Here is a 20,264-nt window from a genome sequence, read left to right as displayed (position 1 = left end):
TCAAAGTATGTCTACACAGTAGAGAGTAGCGTTTACTCATCGAAGATTTTAGAAAACGTTAAAGTATTGGACGATATTATAGCATCGCCGGACATTTGACCAATGTTCTAACGGGACCTTTGAATGGAAGAGAGAAAAAAAATACAATATTGGTGGTTTCCCAGCAGCTATTCAAGACATAAGATGAGCTGGTGAGTGCGCTGCCGGGGGTGTAAGGCACGTAGACATTGTATTTGTCTGCACTAAAGTATCTGTATCACTGGTGTACGTGCGCCTATATACGGGTCAGTAAATTTTCTCTCTATCTATGCATTTAAGATTGAGTCGAAGGCCATATCGACGGTCCTAAGAAGGGCCATATTATGAGCCCTCATGTCCTACCTTTCGTATTAGCCATGTCGCGGCCCCTAGTTTCTTTTTAGTCCTGTCATGCAACGTGATTGAAGTCTTTACGTTGTCAATGACTATAGGTGGCGTTTATTTGTGATTCATAGGTTATCACGGGCTCTGAAGTCCCTCTGAAAATTAAGATCCTCTTTAAGGAACTACAGTGTGCTTAAAATTACCTTCATATTTCTTTTTTCTTCTCTGATAACATCACGTAGCGGATCGAGCTGCTTGCGTACGCGGGTGGGTACCTGGGCATTTGGCTTGGAATGTCTGCCCTGGGATTCCTCTTGAATCTCCACGGCAGAGCGTACTTACACAAGTATGTATACATGCTACAACCACATCTGTCTCTTTCTCACTACATATGGTTAATCCATGTTAGTAGCAGTATTTAAGTGCGAACGACTCAATGCAACTCGGACAGTCTCCAGTAAAATTTAGGCGAACTAACCATCCGCACCTGATGAAGGATTCACCAACATCGAGAGTCGATGAGGCTTTCTAATACGGCGATAATATAATACATTGATTGCACTGTTGAACACTTGTCGACTATTTAAGGAATAGAAGGCAAACAAAAAAAATCTCGTTTCGGTCTTCCTTTTACTTTTCTTACAGGAGAGAAATAGAGAAAATCGTCAATGCCATGTTTACAACAGGAGGACAAAAGTTGAGGTAAGAAAGTCACTCATATTAATTTGTTCAATGTGTGATTATAAACATAGCGGGATTTACCTCTAGCGCTGAATATTTGTGGTAACAAAAACGTCTAAGTTTCAAGTCGCTCTATTCTATACAAGACGTCGTGTTGGAATGAAACAGCCCACTTTACATGCCTTTAAGAATAACATTTCTCCGAGGGCGTCACTTGATTTTCAAATCCCTTAGCCTCTATATTAATGAACTTCTAGGAAGTGTAATTACTCTATTTCAGTACTTCTTTCTTTTCGGTTTTTGGTCATCGGCTTACGCGTAAGGACCAAGCTTACGCGATCTGTGGATGAACAGAATATATGATTTAATATAATAATAATTTGTGGGGTTTTACTCTCCGAACAGAAAAAAAAAATAGAATCAAGCAAACGGAATCGTTACATCTTGCCGATCTACGAGTGGGAAAATTAAAGAAGGAGAAGCAGTCAGTCATAGCCAAAACGCCGCCGAAGATACGCTGGCTTCAATGTATTAACTCTTAAGAAAAAAACGTTTTAATGTGAGCGCCCAGTTAGTCTTGATAATAACGCCTATTGGAAATGAGTGGCCTCACATATTCTCGAGGCATACTTATATCACGCGTGAGCTCATTATAGACCAATGATTATATTTTCAGCAAGGTATGACTATGCTAGGTACTACTACGTTTTACCTAATCTTGTTTTTTTTTTCTTTTGCAGACTGAGAAAGAAGCCAAGATGGACCGATCCTGTGATTCGTATCCGTTAAATAATGCTCAGCGTGCACGCTAATTGGTTTGAGAGCACAGAAAATTACACGTGCGATGAATTAAAGCAGTAGACACAGCAATCGGTATACAGCTAAGTCAAAGTCCGCATAAAACTGTTTTGAAATGAATAAAACGTAACCTATCCGTTGCTTGAGGACCAGCATTATATGGAGCGCGCACACAACGACGATAATGGCTGAGGACCCGTTCTAGGTCATCTAGTTTCTTTTTCTATGTATATCACTTTTAAATGCGAAGCATTTCTTAGCGAACCCCAGGCACTTTGGCCGTTTCTATCTACGTATCTATCTATCTATTTATCTATCTATCTATCTATCTATCTAGCCGCCTACGTCTGGGCGCTCTCCTGGTCGTCTCCATAACTTGTAATATACCAAAATTGGCACAGCCGGGGATCAGTGTATGACGAACACGATTCACTGATCATGACATGAATAACGCAAAATACATGTCGCGTACGTTATGAAACCCTTTCTCTCAGTCACGTGTGGCACATACCCCCATACCAGAGTTCATGTTATGCGGGTATGTGCCACAGGTGATGCAGAGTCCCAACCAACACAGTAACCACGAAGACGCGCACATTGATACGCAAGGAAAGTGATAATAATAACTGTTGCGGTTTATGTCCCAAAACTACGATATGATTATGAGAGACGCTGATGCGAAGGGCTGCGGAAATTTTGACCATCTGGTATTCTTTAACGTGTACCGAGATCTCACAGTACACGGGCATCTAGCATTTTGTCTCCATTGAAATTCGACTGCCACGGCCGGGATCGAACCCGCGACTTTCGGGTCAGCAGCCGCGCACCGTAACCGCTACACCACCGCGACAGACGCAAGGAAAGCGAGGAAGCTGAAGACAGAACACGCCTGGAAGACGCTCAACTACCATCCACTCATCCACGTGGTCCCCAACGTGGACCACGTGGATTATGCAAAAACTGGGATCGATGCTTCCAATAATAATTCTGCCCAGAGAACCATGCCTCTCATCATTACCGGTGACTTCAACATTGATTTATCATGACCCAAAAACGCCTGGTCCTTACACTGCGTGAAAGACGGCTTGGATTTGGACAGGGCATCGCTACCACATCCTCGCTACCACATCCAAGACAGGAGACATCATAGATGATTTCATCGTAAGAGGCATCCATGATTTCCATCAGCTGCACTATACCTCGCACTTCACTGCACTTAGACCCTTTGGAGCCGCGATCACGAACGGATCCGACTAACTACAGTAAATCCTCGGTGATACGAATCTGACGGGGTTGCCAAAAATATTCATATCATCCGAAATTCGTATCACCAGAAAACATGGAAAATTAGTATGCGACAAAAGAAAGTCGGCATACGTTTTGATTTAGTGTTTCTCAGGGCCGCAGCGACGTCATGAACAGCTCTGAATGATTGCCAGTAAAGATTTTAGACATCAACGATCATACTTGTACTCGGAAATATACGGTGCATGCGCGCGTGTGTAATTAAATGAACCAGATGTATTGTGCCCCGTGACCGCTAGTAGCCCCTTCTTAATCTTATTACGCTTTTCTGTATGACAAAAAAGTACTGCGGCGAAAGTGACTTAAGAAGCGCTTTGCACACGATAGATAGAGGCCAAGCTCCTTCGCCAAGACCGTCCGCTTCGTCTCTCGGGGTCTTCGTCGACCTTCAATCGGATTTCAAGCACTACATCAATATAAGCACCACTGCAAGTGCCACGCGTGGCAATATCAGCTTACCGCGTCTGGTGTTGGTAACACCCATGTTTCTGTTGGCATCGTTACGCAACTGCATGTAAACAACTGGTTATAAAATACGTATGCGACTCTACAACATATGAGTGTGCATATGCCACTTCCACCTTTCTCTAGCGTCATTCCGTAACGTTTCGCTCAATGTGAAAAATTAAATACAGTCACCATCCCGCGCATGCTTCGCATAACATCGATTCTCGCGGTACGTGGGATCTGCCGAATTTTTTTACGCATGGCATTACCAGTATAGGCGACGTGCCCAACATTGCATCTGGAATAGCATCTAATCGTTGCGACGGTCATTGGAATGGAAGTCAACTAAATCAAACCAATAAATCGCTCGTATCGCGCATTCTTAGATCCTCCAAAGCAAGGCTGTGATCCCTTTTAATACGTTTTTTCTCTGGCTAGTGAAGAAATAATCTTTTAAATTTGACGAAGATGCTTAAAGTCACTGAAGTTCAAACAAAGTGCTTTTGCTGGCCCAGTGAGCGGTCATGGCAACTGCAACTGTTTCCAAATGTTGTACACGGCAGACTGCGGACGATTAGGTCTTGTCCCCGGCGAGTACTTTTACATGCGCGGTGGCTGAGTCTGAATCGATGGAGAAGCGACCGTGTGACAAATGGTCGCTTCTTCGAAAAAAAGATGTTTCAAATTTAGAAACACCAATAATCGTTACTTAGCGCCTCTTGCTATCGACGGTCAGGCATGGGCAAGTCCTTAACAGTCAACGACAGGCACTTCTACATTCATGAAACGTCAGACACGAGTGATTACCGCAAAAAAATATTTTCCAACGTCACGAATCAAATCATAGACATACGAGGTCAGTTCACTTTCCTCAAGATGCAAAAAAAAATGGAGTAAGAATGACGGTCACTCAAACAGGGGCGACTTCGGTGAAACGCTGCTGGCTCGCGACCATTGTCACTTTTTCTATTCGTTTTTCCATCGTGGATTTGTTGTCCTCGTTAGTGGTGGTGCTGCTGTTGTTGTTATTGCTCACCGCGGTGGCGAGAAACTGGCACCACCGCTTGGCAAACTGACATTACCAAAATATTTTTCGAATTCAAAATACTCATCACCGCTGTCTTCCTTATCCGTGTTAAATATTGTTGTTATCTTGAAGATGATCACTGCAAGATCGCTGCGAGCCCTGACTCTTATCTAAATCCACGATACAGAAGGCGATACGATAGTATACGATCATTTATATCCTCGTTTTTATCGTTTACGCCTTCACGGAAATTACGGTAGTAAGAATCCGTAATTTTCGTGAAGGCGTAAACAATCAAATTATTTGCTACAAGCGACGCAACATCAGCGTAAAGCGTGCCCGTGCCTACTTGACCAGTTCAAATTCTCGCGTTAATATATTGTCGTTCCCATGGTGGTTCCAATGCGCTGCGACATGTCACAACTGCTTAAACTACAGTGCTCGGCGGATAGTGATTACTGGATCAATCCAACGCTCTTTCTTCTTGAGCCTGCGATTAGAAGAAGAAGAAAAAAAAGCAAATGAAAGAGGTTATATTCAATGTTCAGCATTAAGGAAAAATTCTAAGGAAGGAGCTACGATGAGCATAAGCATAGCAAAGACGTTCGCGGCAATTGTGTAAGGATTTCTCTCCTCCACCGTCCCACTAAAGATTTCAGCCGAACTAGACGCTACAGCTTGATTAATATTATTCAGACCGAAAAGTGTGGAGAGTATTTTTAAAATGTGTCTTATGAGCGTAAATTGATACACGAACAGAAAATAACGAGCCAGAACGCCTTTCCTACAAAACGCATGTGGATATTGTTGTTTTTATTATGTTGATGTTGTCCAGTATATAAAGATGTCCGTTGAGATACAACTGAGTGACACGCGTTACTTGCGTAAGCTCTGTTACGCGTAATTACATAAACGTGCAATGCGCCGTCGCACTAGTCACTTCCTAAGCATGAAGTAGCCTCAGTTTGCGGGCTTGTATTAGGCACGCTGTTAAAGGAAGGTAAATCTTCAGATGTAGCAACAAATTGGAGTAGTTTTGACATTTTTCGTGTTTGTATTTAAGTAGGCAGCGCCACTGCTAAAGCTCTCTAAATGATAATCGTATAAATAGGTAAGCTCAGTAACACTGCCTCAGAGAGCAAATGCAAATCATTCACGGCGATGTCAGGAATCCAATACGCACTTGTGAGTTTTGATCCAGCCCTGCAGGTCCAAGAGAAACGTCATAACGGACACACCCAGCCATATGCCCAAGTAGCCAGCGGCGTAGGCCATCAACTCTATCCTCTGCAAAAAGCGGACAAGAAAAGACACTTTGCCAATTGCGAATATATCCTAGATATGCTTCTCCTTCTTTGCAGCGTACATTCTTACGGAGTCGTAAACCTTGACAATTTGTAGTTCAGAAGGCGGGTATATTACACAAAGAAAGGGCGGACCTTGCTGAATGATAGACTGAGTAAAAGCTATGCGCATTAAAACACAATCTGTTCAGTAAGGTCCAATCAGGAACGGGACAAATATAGTTTTAAATGCGAAGCATTTCTTAGCGAACCTCTGGCACTTTGGGCGTTTCTATCTACGTATCTATCTATCTATCTATCTATCTAGCCGCCTACGTCTGGGTGCTCTCATGATCGCCTCCTTAACTTGGTGTAGACCAAAATTTGCATGGGAGGGTAAGAGTATTTGACGAATATGATTGCCGGGTCATGACATGAATAACGTTAAAATCCTGCCGCGTACGTCGTCAAACCCTTTCCACTAAACACGTGTGGCACATACCCGTTTACCACGGACCGCGGTGTACGGGTATGCGCCACAGGTGATTGACAATTTATATCTACCCAGGAAGGGTGAGAACAGACATTGGTAACTTAAATGCTAGGGCGTTAAGGAAAACCAACATCGGCAGCGTTGACTCAACGAATGGAAAGAATGAAAATTAGAATCCCAACAGGAATCGAACCCAAGCATTCAGCGTGGCAATCAGGTATTCTACCGCTGAGCCACGCCAGGTCTGTACAGTAGTTTGGAAAAACAGCCTACGCAGGCGTAATATCGGTGCAACGTCAATTGTGGCTGTGGTGCTGGCTATCTAATTTTACAAGAAAGCAATAAACACTGCATGATACTCCTACGATGTGTACTCCTACGATACAGGCGTAATATCAGATTAACGTCTGTAGTTGCAGTGTTGGCTCCGCTTTTATAGCAGTCTAATAAACTATATGTTTGTATTTCTATTATTCAGCAAGTTATATTGAAGCATTGCTCGAACCCGGAGGAATACATCAACGAAAGTTACGTATGATATTCACATCATCGCACCATAAAGTGCACTTAGACCGCCAGAACGACGCAGCATTTCTTACGATCTTCATTTCTCACGAGGCTGTGCGATGGCCTCATGCTGACCGAGGACGATGCCAGATTGATTGACAGCCGCTTGGTAGACTAGGCTACGTAGGCCACATACGCCGAGGTATAGTCTACGAATACGACAAACACCATTCACTGAAGTTGGTCTACGTACCACAATCCAGGCCTACCAGCCTCGACGGCCTATACCTCACCAACGCGAAGGGTGACTTCTGGTTCCGACACGTCGCCGACTTTGTCGACAGACAATTTGTCGACACAATGACCGAGGCATCCACGAATTCCAACAGCTCTACTGTACCACATACTTCTCTACACATGGATCCCTCGTCACCACGATCACGACCGGATCCTGTAACAATTCATGACCAGCTGCTGGTGCTCACTGATCACGGTGATGATGCCCTTGTTCAAGAACTGTGAAGAACTTCTTTAACACATGCACACGGGTTTGTGAAACATGCGTGCGTTTTCGGGACACGTATAAGCACTACATATCAGCTTACCGCTTCTGGTGTTGGTAATACCCACGTTGCCATTGGCAGCGTTACCCAACCGTAAACAACTGGTTATATAACACATATGAGGCTCTTCAACATATATATGTGTGTGCGTATAAAATTTATACATATCTTTAGCGTCATTTTATAACGTGTCATTATGTAAAAAACATACGCCACAGTCACCTACCCGCCGCATGCTTCGCATAATATCGACTCCCATGGTACGTGAGATCTGCCGAATTTTTTCTTTAGTGACGCGCTAGCCATTGTGGACCAGTGCCTCAACAGTGACACTGTTGCCTGTCCTGTAGCCTATTGTTCCGTCTGCTTACAAAACAAGCGCACAAAACGTGGCGATTGCACATGGCATCTTTTTTATTCACTAGTCTTTTGTCCTCGCGCTTTTTTTTTCATGCTCCACTCCCCTCATGCTTCTGTCGATATTTCTGATGTAATATTACTTCCTAGTCGGTGAGGTCGTTATAAGCATTCATTTATACCAATTCTACTCTTGCGCAATGCGAGACGTACTGAAGATCATATGGAGAGGCCTTCGCCCAGCAGTGAACATAAAATAAGCGAATAATCATGATGATGGTTACTCTTATATTCACTCGTTCATGGCCGACCAAATTAACTGACAAGGAGGAGTGGAGCACTGCTAGAACCCCTAATGATGCGTGAAAAGAAATAACATTGAAAGAAAGTGTTATTATGCCGATATATCCTTAGTTTAACGTAGCTCTTTAGAGTATCTTCAAATGAGTACTGATTACAAATCTTTTTTCTACGCTGCTTGCGTCATTCGGCGTGGTCTCTTTCAGACGTTTTTATGTGGAGCACAAGGTTACTCAACTGTCAGCGTGGGCTGGTACAGCACCAACTCCTCGGTGTCTGAGCGGTAGCGCAGCTTCAATGTGAATCGCTCCCTGCATTGAAGAACAATGTGGTTAACGAGAAAGTTATAATAATGACGACGGGAAGTACGTCTTCATAAGCTGCTCCAAATTCAAAGCTACAAATGTTTGTATCATTACAGCCAGTGAGGACGTCATACAACTGCATGCATCAGTAGATGTGCATATCTTATGTAGAACGGGACAGCCGTCTTGGGACAGGCAGTCTCAGGTAAGCAAGCTGTATTTTAATGCCACGTTTGTTGTAAGCGTATGGATGCTGTGCTGAGATCTTGCAAAGATAATCGCAAGTTGGATTGGCACTGTAATGCTCACGTTAGCGGCACGTGCTTCCTGGAACAAAGAAGACGCGCAAAGGCCACAGAAGGAAGACGAGATGGAGAAGGGCGTCAGAAGAAGCGCTGTCCTCTTTATGTTCTGTGGTAGTTGCTACCCGTTTTTCTTTCCAGTAATCACGTACTGACGAGCCCAGGAACAAGTTTTATGAAGCAGCGCATGATTTGGCTATATATGTGTCGACATCGCGCATCGCGTTCTCAACCATACTAGAGCCTTTATGGTGCGATGCAGCAGCCGATAGCGGATTGCAACTGACAGAGCCATTGCTTAATCAGCACAATTGATACGGGAGCGCTTGTGCCGGAGGTCTCGAACCCCAGTAACACACCGTGCAGCCTTTGCTGGACCCTGCAAATAAGAGTGAAAAAGAACCAATAAATGCACCATAAGTCTTCGTACCAAGTTCACGGAGTAGAGTCCCAAACGTGAATCAACCCTGAAAGTAAAACATCTGTACAAGTCCTTAGAAAAAAAAAATCCACAAACTAGGCAGAGGCGTTAATTTTTTTTCTCTGGTCGTGTTGAACGCGAGATGTAAAATTCAGATTAGTTTTCTTAAACTACCAAATATTACATCAGAAATTTCGCGCAGACTGTGTTTTATTCGTTAAGGACACGTGATCATCGGCATATCTAAACACAAATACATCATAGAAACATCATAAAGGACACATCATAAAGCATGATAAACATATCATAAAAGAAGGCAAGGTGCAAACACGGACACTGTGTTTGTACTGTATTGACATCTTCTCTTGCGTCCTTCTGTGTACGCCTTGACTCCTGTTATGATGAGTCCTTACGAATTAGCTCAGCTCTCTCTCATCCTAAGCGTCTTGACACCTATCATACTTCTCATGAAACAGGGTGCGCAATATTTGCGCAACAGTGGTATATGGTTTGCGCCCACCCGTTTACTTCCGCACTCGCAGTTTTAAATGAACGAAACGATTGCCAATCTTGAGAAAACGAGTTCTTTATTTGGAATGATTCCATTATGAGGTAAGTGTTGTCCTAAAGGCCACCTTATCGTTATTTTCGATAGTGCATTGCCTAACGCTTGTTAGGAAATTATTATACAGAATCAAGTAACAAATACCGAGATAATTCCACTTGTATGTAATGCTACATGTGGAAGGAGTGAGTGCTATCTTTTGTTCTTTCCGCAGTACAGATGTCAACTGACGCCTAGATAGTGAAGAAAAGTGTCGGATTTGATGCATCATCATGCACTGACCTGTTCATTCGATATCCCGGTTATGCGGACGTCATAATGGATCTGTCTGGAAATCGAAAACAACGAGAAAGCCCGGCGTAAGAAATGCGGTAATAATTACTAAGCAGAGCGCTCAACTACGGACAAATGCCTAAACTTGACACTCAAAGACAACTTGACACTCAAAGAGCCTTAGGTAACGGATAAACATCGCCTATTCCATGTTTACTAACCATTCTTGGCTGTTCCGCCTTTTAACACTGAACATGCTTCATTATCTTCAAAATCTTTTTATGGGCGCCTGTCAATGCGAATTCGTCCGCTTGTAGGCACACTATACTTAAAATTTCGAAGGCTGTATACGTCGCACATAAATACGTACAATTGGCTAATATGCAAAGCTTCACTACTTAAATTCGTAATAATTTTATTAAGAAATAAGAAAGAATCAATAATGAGGAAGAACTGAAATTCTTGTTCATGCGTTAAATATAGTTTTTAGCTTAATGAAATCCTAGGGTTTCTGGGCATGTGCCAGAATATAATACTGCAGATTTTGCTTGTGTAATTGTTAGGTTTTGTATATCGTCATATTCCCTTGCACTATGTTTATCAGTAGACACGTGCCTGTGAAGAATTGCGGGTATAAAAGTGGCGCCCTTTCCGGAAATAAAATAGTAGTTGTTAGAAGTTAGCGCTCCGTGTGTGTTTGTTCTGAGCTACATGAGCGTCCGTTATTTGCCCTACATAGAAAGGCAACTCAGCAAAAAGGTTGTTAATCATCGCAGTTTGAAGGACAAAGCGGCGAGGTACCTGTATTCGTGCCCTAGAGGACATAATTTATGGTACGTATTAGATGGTGCAAATGACGCCACTTACTCGCAGGGTAGTCCACAGGCGCGCTTGCACTTCGCGTACGTCCCATTAGCAGTAAGCGCAGAGAAGCAGTCGCCTGAAAGGTATTTATAAAACTAATCGTCGCTTATGATTTCATCATAACCCGCCGCACTGAATTCAGGTACAGAATGGCATTGGGAATCGTGAACACGAAAAATGACCTCTATTACCGATTTAGCAGAGGCGGTGCCAAGAGCCTTTCATTCGATCGGACATAACGGCTCGGGCAATAAACGCAGCGGTAAGGTTTTGCGCATGATGAGCATTCCTTTGACCACTTGAATCACACGGAATAAGGTTTAAAAAGGAAGAATAATTGAGCGTGTCTTCTCCCGTTATGTACTTCTCACCTAGGTTCATACAAATGTACGACAGCAAAGCATTGTGTATACCTGAAGTGAGAAATTAACGCTCTTATCTACTCCCCGTTAAATATTTCATTAGACGCAAGGTTAACGATTTTCCAGATCACCCATTTGCACACTTTGCTAGAGTCAGTGCAGCGATTGGGGTTTCTTTACTGTCTTTTCTTAGTTACTGGCCAAACAGGCTCGATCTTATTTTTCAAGAATTTGGTCCGGAGATCTTGCTTTTTAGTGACAAGTTAGCAATTTCCCTAGCATAAAAGTGGTGATTAACCTACTGCCCATGTTGCTGTCAAATTATATTGGGAAAATACATGGAGCCTATCTGCCAGTGCACTCGCCAATTGCATCATATGTTCCCGGCACCTCCTTTCAATAGGAAGCTTACCCGACGCTGTAAAATCGCAAGTTGGTGCTGGGTAACTTGCCGTGAACTCGTACGTCACCTGGATGCAGCCGCAGTGGATCACCTCCAGCTCCATAGCACACTTCTGCATGCAAAGCTGGCAGCACGAAGAATAAATAGAAAGACGAAGAAGAAACATTTGCTTACTTGAAGCTATACGGCACAACATAGCCATGTCCTCTTAATGTTGCAGATTGGCCTGATGCTGATGCTACTGCTCGCAATTTCTTTATTTATATCCTTTACAGCGTCTTCTTCCCCCATATCCCCCATGAATTCTGCAGAAACCACGCATATGCGCTGCTGAAGCTAGACGACGTCGTATAGGGAGACCTTATATAAGCTCAAATTTAATATCGGTTTAAGCTGCACTTACCGTTTGACAGATAGTCGTTAATAATGTTGGTAGTAAATACCAGTATGTCATATACCGTATCAGTATGCCATATACATACATATATACATAGAGCTACACTGTCAGTGCTGTGGTTTGATATTTCTTCAGCAGTTTCTTGTGCTTTTGTTCACACCTCTGAGAAGAAGAGGCGTGGCCTATACAATTTTCATCGTTACCGCGTGAGTTGTTGTGAAGAAAAAAACATGCTTTGTCATGTTAATTTGTTTGAAACTTCGCATCACCCATAGCAAAACAGGTAATAAAGCTCCGTCCTTTTTTTCTCGTGCATGACAGCACGTCACGCACGTCAAGTTAGCACAAGCCGCAAGAACACCACTGTCGTTCCTGCAGTCAATAGGACTTCTTTTAGACATTGCTTTACCTTAAATCCCCACGATTGCTATGTTTCTTTTCTTGCCAAGCATTTAGATGAAAGGAACATGCCCTGCAATTGAGTGTACTTACGTCGTAGTTCAGCATGCCTTTGAATTCTGGAAAATGACCCATCGCCTTGTAGTCCGTGCACATGCTCTTGTAGGGCGCCGGAAGCCGAAACGTGCGCAACTGCGTGTAGTTCGAAGTATTTAAGACGCCTATCAGCTTATATGTACAGTGTCAATTTTTATGAAAGGGAACACGCGAACGCGTGGCCTGCGCTCTGCGACGGCTGCCTTCAGCTCCGTCAACCGAAAGCTATCGAAATCTCGCCCGTTTTGGCGTCATCTATTGGCAAACAAAATAACAAGTCATGGCCGGTTGCGAAGCGCTTTTAGATAATGCTGCATCTCGGCTCGCGTAACGGGCGATGCAGGCAGCGCGTCGTCTGCCTGTTAACAAATCGAGCGTGGCGCGCCAGCACAGCGCGCCCTTAACGCTAGCCGAGAGGCAGCGTTATCTAAAGGCGCTTCTCAACCGGCCATGATTCGTTATTTTGTTAGCCAATAGATGACGCCAAAAGCGGGCAAGCTTTCGTTAGCTGTCGGTTGACGGAGCTTACGGCAGCCGCCGGAGCGCGCAGGCCATGCGCTCCCGTGTTCCCTTTCATAAAAATTGACACTGTACATACAGCAACTTCTGTTATGCAATACGAAACTCCGTTCTCCTTTTTGGTGAAACAGCGCGAACGACGGGAGAACGAAAAAAAAAGACACAGGACAAGGCCGCCGCTCGCAATTAGTCGTCTTCCGCTGTGAAATTGATTTCCCCGAACGTTATAAATGAAGACTGCGACCGCAGATTGCTTAATACCAGCAAAGTACCGAAAACGCATTTAAGTCCTACAGATAGCCTAGAACTCAGTGAAGGTGTACATTTTTCTCGCCTGTTTAACGCTGACTTGGATGACTTTTCCCGGGAGCAGCTGTACTGCGGACAGCTGGTCGGGAGGGCTGAGTCCGGTTTGATGCACAAAAAGCGGGTACACCCACTTTGGCAGCAACAGCATCGTGTCACGCTGGGAGAATTTGTAGCGAAGCTCCAGCTCTGCGCAGAAAGTGTTTGAAAAATAGAGTGCTGAACTGCAGGCACGTAGGCAAGGGGGGGCCCATGCCCCCTCCCCCCCCCCCCCCGAAATTCGTCCGGCCTTCTATATTCCCGTGCAACTTTTGTTTTATTTTTGCCATGGAAATACTTTCTTTCGAACAATTAGGCCTTGGGCCCCCCCCCCCCCCCCCGAAAAAAAATCCTGGCTACGTGCCTGCTGAACTGATAGAATAAGCCATGGGCGTTGCACAGGCGTATAGACGACACGGATTGGCAAAATCTTCTTACGTTCGTTGCACAAAAAACCAAGGTTTCAAGAAAAGAACTAATTGAATTATCAGAATCGGAACCTGGCGAATGATGCAAAGAAATGTACATGCGGGAGAAATGCTTGTTATATAAGAGGTACGCAATTACCCATCAGTAGCTGATGTTAATATCCGGGCGTTACTGCGGCAGGTTGCTTAGTATTAGTCATCCCTGTGCTTTTGTAACAAGCGAGCAAAATTTCTTAGTGCAAAATGCTGACAAGAACTACGTCACGCAACCAGGACTCGCAGCGACAAACATGGCTTGACAGCTTGCCGCGCTTCACCCCTCGTTACAGCGCTTTACTGCTCCAGCATCGCAACTTCATACGTGTCTAAATCGCGCAGTGCAGTGTAGGCTAACACCTGTATCAACAGCTCAGTAACGACAGCAGGCTGCATGCTGTGCAGAGGTCGTTCGCTGTATGCAATTAATTCTTTTGTGACACATTTATTTAGGCGACGTCACGGGAAGTGCTATGAAAGGTGGGGAACGAGGAACCTCTTCTCGATTACCGGTTTGCTAACGCGACTCACAGCTTTCCCTGCACCACGCCACAGAAATTGCATGCACTATGCGGAGTCAATGAAGCGGAGTAAAGGAAGTCCACCACGGCTTTCGGATTGAATGTTTGCGCATGAACAGCGAGATATGAGGTATATACGCGCTCTGGCTGATCTCAGAGGCAAGAGCTCAATAATACTGGTTCTCGGCACACTGCGATATCGGGTGAGCACGGAGCCAATGAAGGAGCGGACTTCGAATAATGGTAGGTGGCTATGCAGATTGGCGGGGCTGGCAGCCAATGTACAGTGAAGAGCACTCACCCCAGTCCCACTGATTAGGACACTCCCGGAAAGGGTGTTCCTCTCGTGGTATTGCATTCACGTCGAATGTGAAACACAGCTGCGATGGCATCCTGTAGTACGTGTTCTCAATCCTGCGATATTCATGTGAGGACAAGAAAAATATTTTGAAAAAGGCTGCGATGCGAAACGTGTAATTATTACATCTATCCTTCGGCAGTTAAAACGTAGCATGGTGCATAAAAAAAAACGGAACAGTTTCCTAATTTCATATGCTAAACGATGCATCTCCGTCTTTGTGCAGAGATGATATAGCGCATACGCCGCTCTAAGCTGCATGAAATCAGAATTATGAATCACATATCTGCTTAACGAGAAGTAATTACTAATGCTAATTACCTTAACACTTAGTTTAAGGCGGCTTTTATGCTTCAAGGAAGTATTGCAGTACTTATCTTTTTACCGGCGCAGTTAGGTGCCCCATTGGTGAAAACAATTCGAGTCCACAAGCTCTGCTTTCAAAACATTGCTCTGTTCTTCGTCTCGAGGACAGGCGGGATATATCAGCGGGTGACAGAGTTAGGACCTAATCAAATAGTCGGTTACGTAAAGGATACTGCGCATCCTGAGCGTCAACCAAATCGAGTGTTCTGTGCACGAGAACAGTACCTCTATCAACAGAAAGCGACGAAGCACTGTGCACGCGCTGATCACAGGGCTTATCGTTTTATCTTTAAAGCTTGTTTTAACCTTGTTGAACGACCATGACACTCCCGCGTTTGTGTGGTTGTGTGTGTTTCTACCTATCCCCCTCCCTTTCTTTTTCGTTCAAGAGCCGACCGCGGTGACCTGGTGGCTATGGTGCTCGACTGCTGACCCGAAGGTCATGGGATCGAATCCCAGCCGCTGCGGCCGCATTTCGATGGAGGCAAAATGCTCCTGTGTGTTTAGTCTTAGGTGCACGTTATGGAGGCCCAGGTGGTCGAAATTTCCGGAGCCCTCCAATACGATATCTCTCCTAATTACACCGTGGTTTTGGGACGTAAAAGCCCGACAGTTTTTATTATTCGCTGTGTCATCATTCAAAATATATTGCTAGAACTCACTGCATCATGTCATCAGTTCTTTTAAGCGTAATCCTTGTTTGTAGGTGAACTTATAACTTATCCCTAAAATGCATATTCAAAATTCATCTCGTCATGAGGTTCTATAATAGAGAGGGGCCTTATCAAGTTCATGTCGACACCCATGACTTCCACTTCTGTGTCTTTTCGGGATTGCCATTACTGCACCACCGTGGTATAGGACGGTGAAGTCGCTGATATTACTGAAATTTAATTTACCAGTGAAGCACAATTAACTATTACCTTGTCGCGTCCCTCGGCACAAGTTTTCGCAAAGCTAACGTACAGGTCGTACCTGGTGCTGCAGTTGTAATCGGGGCACCGCGCGTTGCCAGCCGTCATTACGCAAGAGACGAGATCCTGGACTGGAAACGCTGTGGCATTCCGTAGGGCGGGCATCGACTGGACTATGTACAAGCCCGGGGCGTACATCTGCGTACACGGGGTGTAACACAAACAGATAATTCATAACTATGAACAACGGATGTTCGCGGAGAAATATTCCAGAGGCGAGAAACAGAAGAACACTGTGCGTTCAGACCTGTTGCTTTTGAGAGACGGATTTTGTCCTCAGGAAAGGCAAGAAGGCTGGCCTGAGGAGCCCATGTAGAACACTGCGCACGAAATTCCTCCCCTTCGTCCATCACCCTCATACTCAGGCTTCACACCTACTCTGTCCTTTTACGCCAATAAGATTTCCCCTTAGTTATAGCAGGTCGAAACTTTGACTCAGGACGAAAGTGTTCACTTTTCTTTCAAAATAAATGTCTCTCTCTCTCATTTCCGCTATCACTGAACCTATGTAGCAACATTGACTTTTCTAGTAATTTTTACAGGAGACTACGTAATCAGGATATCAGACACCGACTAACGCCCTCCTGCAACGGCTATGTGCCAGGGCTGGTGCATAAAATACCCAGTGCCCACCTCTCGGACACGTTTGCCAAACAACGCAATCCATTGCTTGAGGAGCATGACAGTTACCGCTGTGAGGAAGGTTGGCCAGCTCTCCTACAGAGTAGAGCATAGCACTGCGTGAAAGCAAAAGATTTGGACGTGTCCTAGATGCCACAACCATGCCTATATTCGTGTGACGCTCGTCTCTATGAAAAACTTGTAGAGTGAGTAATTTTCCGTTGACCAATAAACAATTAGCAATCGTATATAAGCGGCATGCATATGAGTCCATATGTCTGCACAAATATTTTACCGTAGTGCTGAAGTCACGTTGCACAGCAGAAATCCCGATACATACGCTATGAGTTATCTGTCTCTAAAATCCGCTGCACACAGTGTGTCGGGAGACACACTTTATTGAAATAATTGCATAAATGACAAGATAAAAATATACATGCAAGAAATTGTTTTCGTTAATGAATTTTCGCCTCCCAAACTAACACTCATCAAGATACCACAAATTGCTCACCATGTCATGCTTTTGACACTTGTTAGGTCTGTATTCGCACAACCTTTCCGTGCTAAGCCTGTGAATGAGAAACAAGTTAGGCAAGAATCATTAACTCTCTGACCACTGTGCCAGCTAAACATTACGCAGAAAAAAGGCGTGCTCGCCATAACGTGCTCTGGACATATGTCAAAAAAGCCATAATTCAATAAAAAAAGACGACAGTAATTAAACTTCTGTCAGATATACGCAAGCTTATACGTTCTGGTTTTTAATTCGAGACTACGCCGTCGGTTGGGGTCTGTCCTAATGCGATAGCATTTCATTACCTGGCGCTCCAGGATAGGACATTTGGGTTTGGCAAGCGCAATTTAAAGCGATCTGGTTTACAGTCAAGGTGTTTTTGCAGAAAGGAACGAGTAGTGGTACTAGTACTGTCATTTTCTCTGTATACACTTTACTTACTGAAAAATCGCAAGGATCGCGAACCGTGCGAATTGGAACTTATCCGTGATAACTGCTCACAAATGAGCGGCGCCCCCTCCAGTCTTTTCATTTTCTTTCGGTGGCATCGTTTCACAGTGCCTTTCTGCTCACACGGATAAACCTCGTAAAGCTTGGTTTCTGATTGAGAGTTGCGGTACTTGCTAAAGTACGGCTTGCATAATCTAACTCACGTGTATGATTAGTTTATTGGTATACGCCAGCAGCAAGTCACAACAGTAAATCTGGCTTTGCGGTTTTTAGGACCTTGCGACGGCATGTTCAAAAATGCCCTCAGAGGTGCTGTTTCGGCTAGGTTGGGTTAGGTCCCGCGTTTGGTTAATTAGGCTTTCACGCATACGCATACACAAGAAGAAAAAAGTTCGATGCAAGCACAACAGCGAGGCATCGACGTCATTTGCCAGATTTAGCCGTCTTGTTGCTAGTGCATACGTTTTCCACTGTTATGTGTCGTAAGTACCGTAGAAAGGGCGATCATCTCACCAGCCATCGACACACACTGTGACCGCGGGGAAAACGATGTAATCGCTCCGTTGTCTCTCGTCCATGGTGACGCTGAAATTGAACTCGAGATAAACTCCCAGCACGCTGTAACACTGGTACAGGAAGCACGCTGAGCACAGTGCACCGATGAATGCATGCAGCTTGTTCATCGTTGGCCCTGCGCTCGGCAGCGAGACCACTCCTTTCCGGACAGGAGAGCCGCTTTGTTTGTGAAACGGCTGACCAGTTCCGAATATTGTCGATTAAAGGCCAGGCCGAATATTGTCGACTAAGGAAATGTCGAAAACATTGGCACTTCTAATTTGCATTACAGGCGAGGGTGTGTTTTTTTCTTTTCTTGCGTGGGTTCACCTTAGACGGTCGTAGTTCAACATTCGACGCGACACGAACGCTTTCGTCATCAAACCATCTCGATCCGATCTAAAAAAGATGTCAATGCCGCATTAATGCATCTTACGACCTCCGCTGGTACAAGAAGACTGATGTTAGCAACAGCACTACATACGCTACAGTCAATTTCCGACAATCAAATTAAAGGGGAGTTCATTATGCATATTCAAGATTTCATTCAACAGACGAAACTCCGTCGCTTACCGATAGGTCCAGTGTATTGTCTCCGAGAGCCAGTGTACTGTTATTAATTGTACTGTCTTCAAGAGCCGTAGTTGAAATAGCTTTGTGTTTTACATGAAGCCATTTGTCTCCAATGCTCGGTAAAATAGTACAGGGCACGACAATTCGGCGTCAATTATGTTAGCCAGCTTGTGGCTGAACTCAATTTTCGTCAAAATAAATTGAGTCGCTGGATATTGATTAAAGCCGTACGTCGTTTGTGTGCTACTCGGCCGCTCGTGTCGTAGCACATGTATATGAGAAGCAAAAGATTATGAAATTTTGAAAAACGATGCGACCTACCTCCTATAGTTCAAATTACATAGAATTATGTTCAAGGGTTTTACGCGCCAAAACTACGGTATAATTATGACGCACCGCGTATTTCTTACGGAGGCACCGTACGAAATACGTGCCGTGCCAACGAGCTGTCCTGCATCGCATTCCTTTATCATGCGGCCAGGTTTGTATTGGAAAAACTGGTCGATGCCTTAATGTATGAACAAGGGAATACGCTGCCTCACTGAAGACAACAGCGCCTTGTGGACACCTAGCAGCTCACTGCAGGTACTGCGCATGCCAGGCATACCTCGAGCAAGCCTCCGTTATAGCAAAAGAAGCCAAGAAACTCAACCAGGAAATAAAAGAAGCCATAGAGATGAAGAAGGAAGCTAGCACGTGCGTGAGTGCAGCGTCAGTGGTTCTGACAATAAAAGATCTCTCTAGCATGTAAAAAAAAATCAGTTCTTGAAAATGACAACCGGTGCCAATGACTGCTAGATATGTTGGTGACTATATGCGTGTTTAGTAATTTATTGAGCCGCGCGCATAGAAATAAAATTTCAGTTGTTAGTACAGCGACCTCCTTGTACCTCTTCTCTTTGCCCCTCGTTTAAGCACCTTGCACGAAGGAAAGTCCGGTGAACATCCGCCTTTTCCACAGTGTAGGGCCAAATTGCTTCCCTGCTTGTATTTCGGATTACTTGAATGTTCTCTTAGTCGCGTGTTGAGGCACCTCCCCGTACGGCCGATGTAAGTTCGACCACAGGACAGGGGGGGCCTCATACACCACACCCATGGTCAGAATATTTCGCTTTTATTTTTGTCTGTTCATTTGATCTGCTTGCGGAACTATGCGTTATCAATTTCAACGCTCTGTCGGTAGCGTGGCCGAGTGGTCTAAAGAGAGAGAGAAATGTAATGCGGAAAGGCAGGGAGGTTAACCATAAAACATATCTGGTTTGCTACCCTGCACTGGGGAAGGGGTAAGGGGAGACATAAAAGTAAGAAAGAGAAGAATAAGATTAAGAATAAGATTAAGAATAAGAATAAGAAAGAGAGAATAATAACTTGATTGTCATGCTTACTGCTGCTCCAATGACACACACACGGTATGTATTATGTTACACATGCATATTTATTTTTTGCTCAACGCCATTTCTCTATTGCCACAAAGACGGCTCGGTGGTCAATGT

The 20,264-nt window shown here is 44.4% G+C and overlaps 2 protein-coding genes across 2 annotated transcripts; both read right to left on the bottom strand.

The window, feature by feature from the left end:
* Positions 1–4,894: 4,894 nt before the first annotated feature.
* On the bottom strand, positions 4,895–12,618 carry LOC119388785 (uncharacterized). Its single transcript, XM_037656197.2, has 8 exons — positions 12,509–12,618; positions 11,629–11,743; positions 10,858–10,930; positions 10,000–10,045; positions 9,091–9,110; positions 8,363–8,435; positions 5,805–5,908; positions 4,895–5,111 (listed from the first exon to the last, which is right to left on the bottom strand). Exons 1-8 carry the CDS (start codon positions 12,569–12,571, stop codon positions 5,054–5,056), a joined length of 552 nt encoding a protein of 183 aa, XP_037512125.2. The 5' UTR covers positions 12,572–12,618; the 3' UTR covers positions 4,895–5,053.
* Positions 12,619–13,331: 713 nt separating this feature from the next.
* LOC125758230 (uncharacterized) lies at positions 13,332–17,251 on the bottom strand. The gene is made up of 4 exons (XM_049415209.1): positions 17,191–17,251; positions 16,060–16,196; positions 14,662–14,774; positions 13,332–13,525 (listed from the first exon to the last, which is right to left on the bottom strand). The coding sequence occupies exons 1-4, from the start codon at positions 17,191–17,193 to the stop codon at positions 13,332–13,334; spliced, it is 447 nt and encodes a 148-aa protein (XP_049271166.1). The 5' UTR covers positions 17,194–17,251.
* Between the last annotated feature and the right edge of the window lie 3,013 nt (positions 17,252–20,264).

The sequence above is a fragment of the Rhipicephalus sanguineus genome, chromosome 4 (genome assembly GCF_013339695.2).
Source record: "Rhipicephalus sanguineus isolate Rsan-2018 chromosome 4, BIME_Rsan_1.4, whole genome shotgun sequence".
NCBI classification, from domain to species: Eukaryota; Metazoa; Arthropoda; class Arachnida; order Ixodida; family Ixodidae; genus Rhipicephalus; species Rhipicephalus sanguineus.
The sequence above is the reverse complement of the archived record's forward strand: the minus strand, read 5'-3'. Positions and strand labels throughout refer to the sequence as shown.

Bases quoted from the DNA above. Each gene is read 5' to 3' on its own strand.
- LOC119388785 (XM_037656197.2), bottom strand. From the start codon at position 12,571: ATGTGCACGGACTACAAGGCGATGGGTCATTTTCCAGAATTCAAAGGC. The intron at 10,931-11,628 runs GTAAGCTTCCTA...AATACCTTTCAG, and splicing joins TTGCGATTTTACAGCGTCGG to GCGACTGCTTCTCTGCGCTT. The intron at 5,909-8,362 runs GTTGAGTAACCT...CGCTTTTTGCAG, and splicing joins TGTACCAGCCCACGCTGACA to AGGATAGAGTTGATGGCCTA.
- LOC125758230 (XM_049415209.1), bottom strand. The intron at 14,775-16,059 runs GTACGACCTGTA...TGAATATCGCAG, and splicing joins GATTACAACTGCAGCACCAG to GATTGAGAACACGTACTACA. The intron at 13,526-14,661 runs GTGAGTGCTCTT...CTTTCTGCGCAG, and splicing joins TCCTAATCAGTGGGACTGGG to AGCTGGAGCTTCGCTACAAA.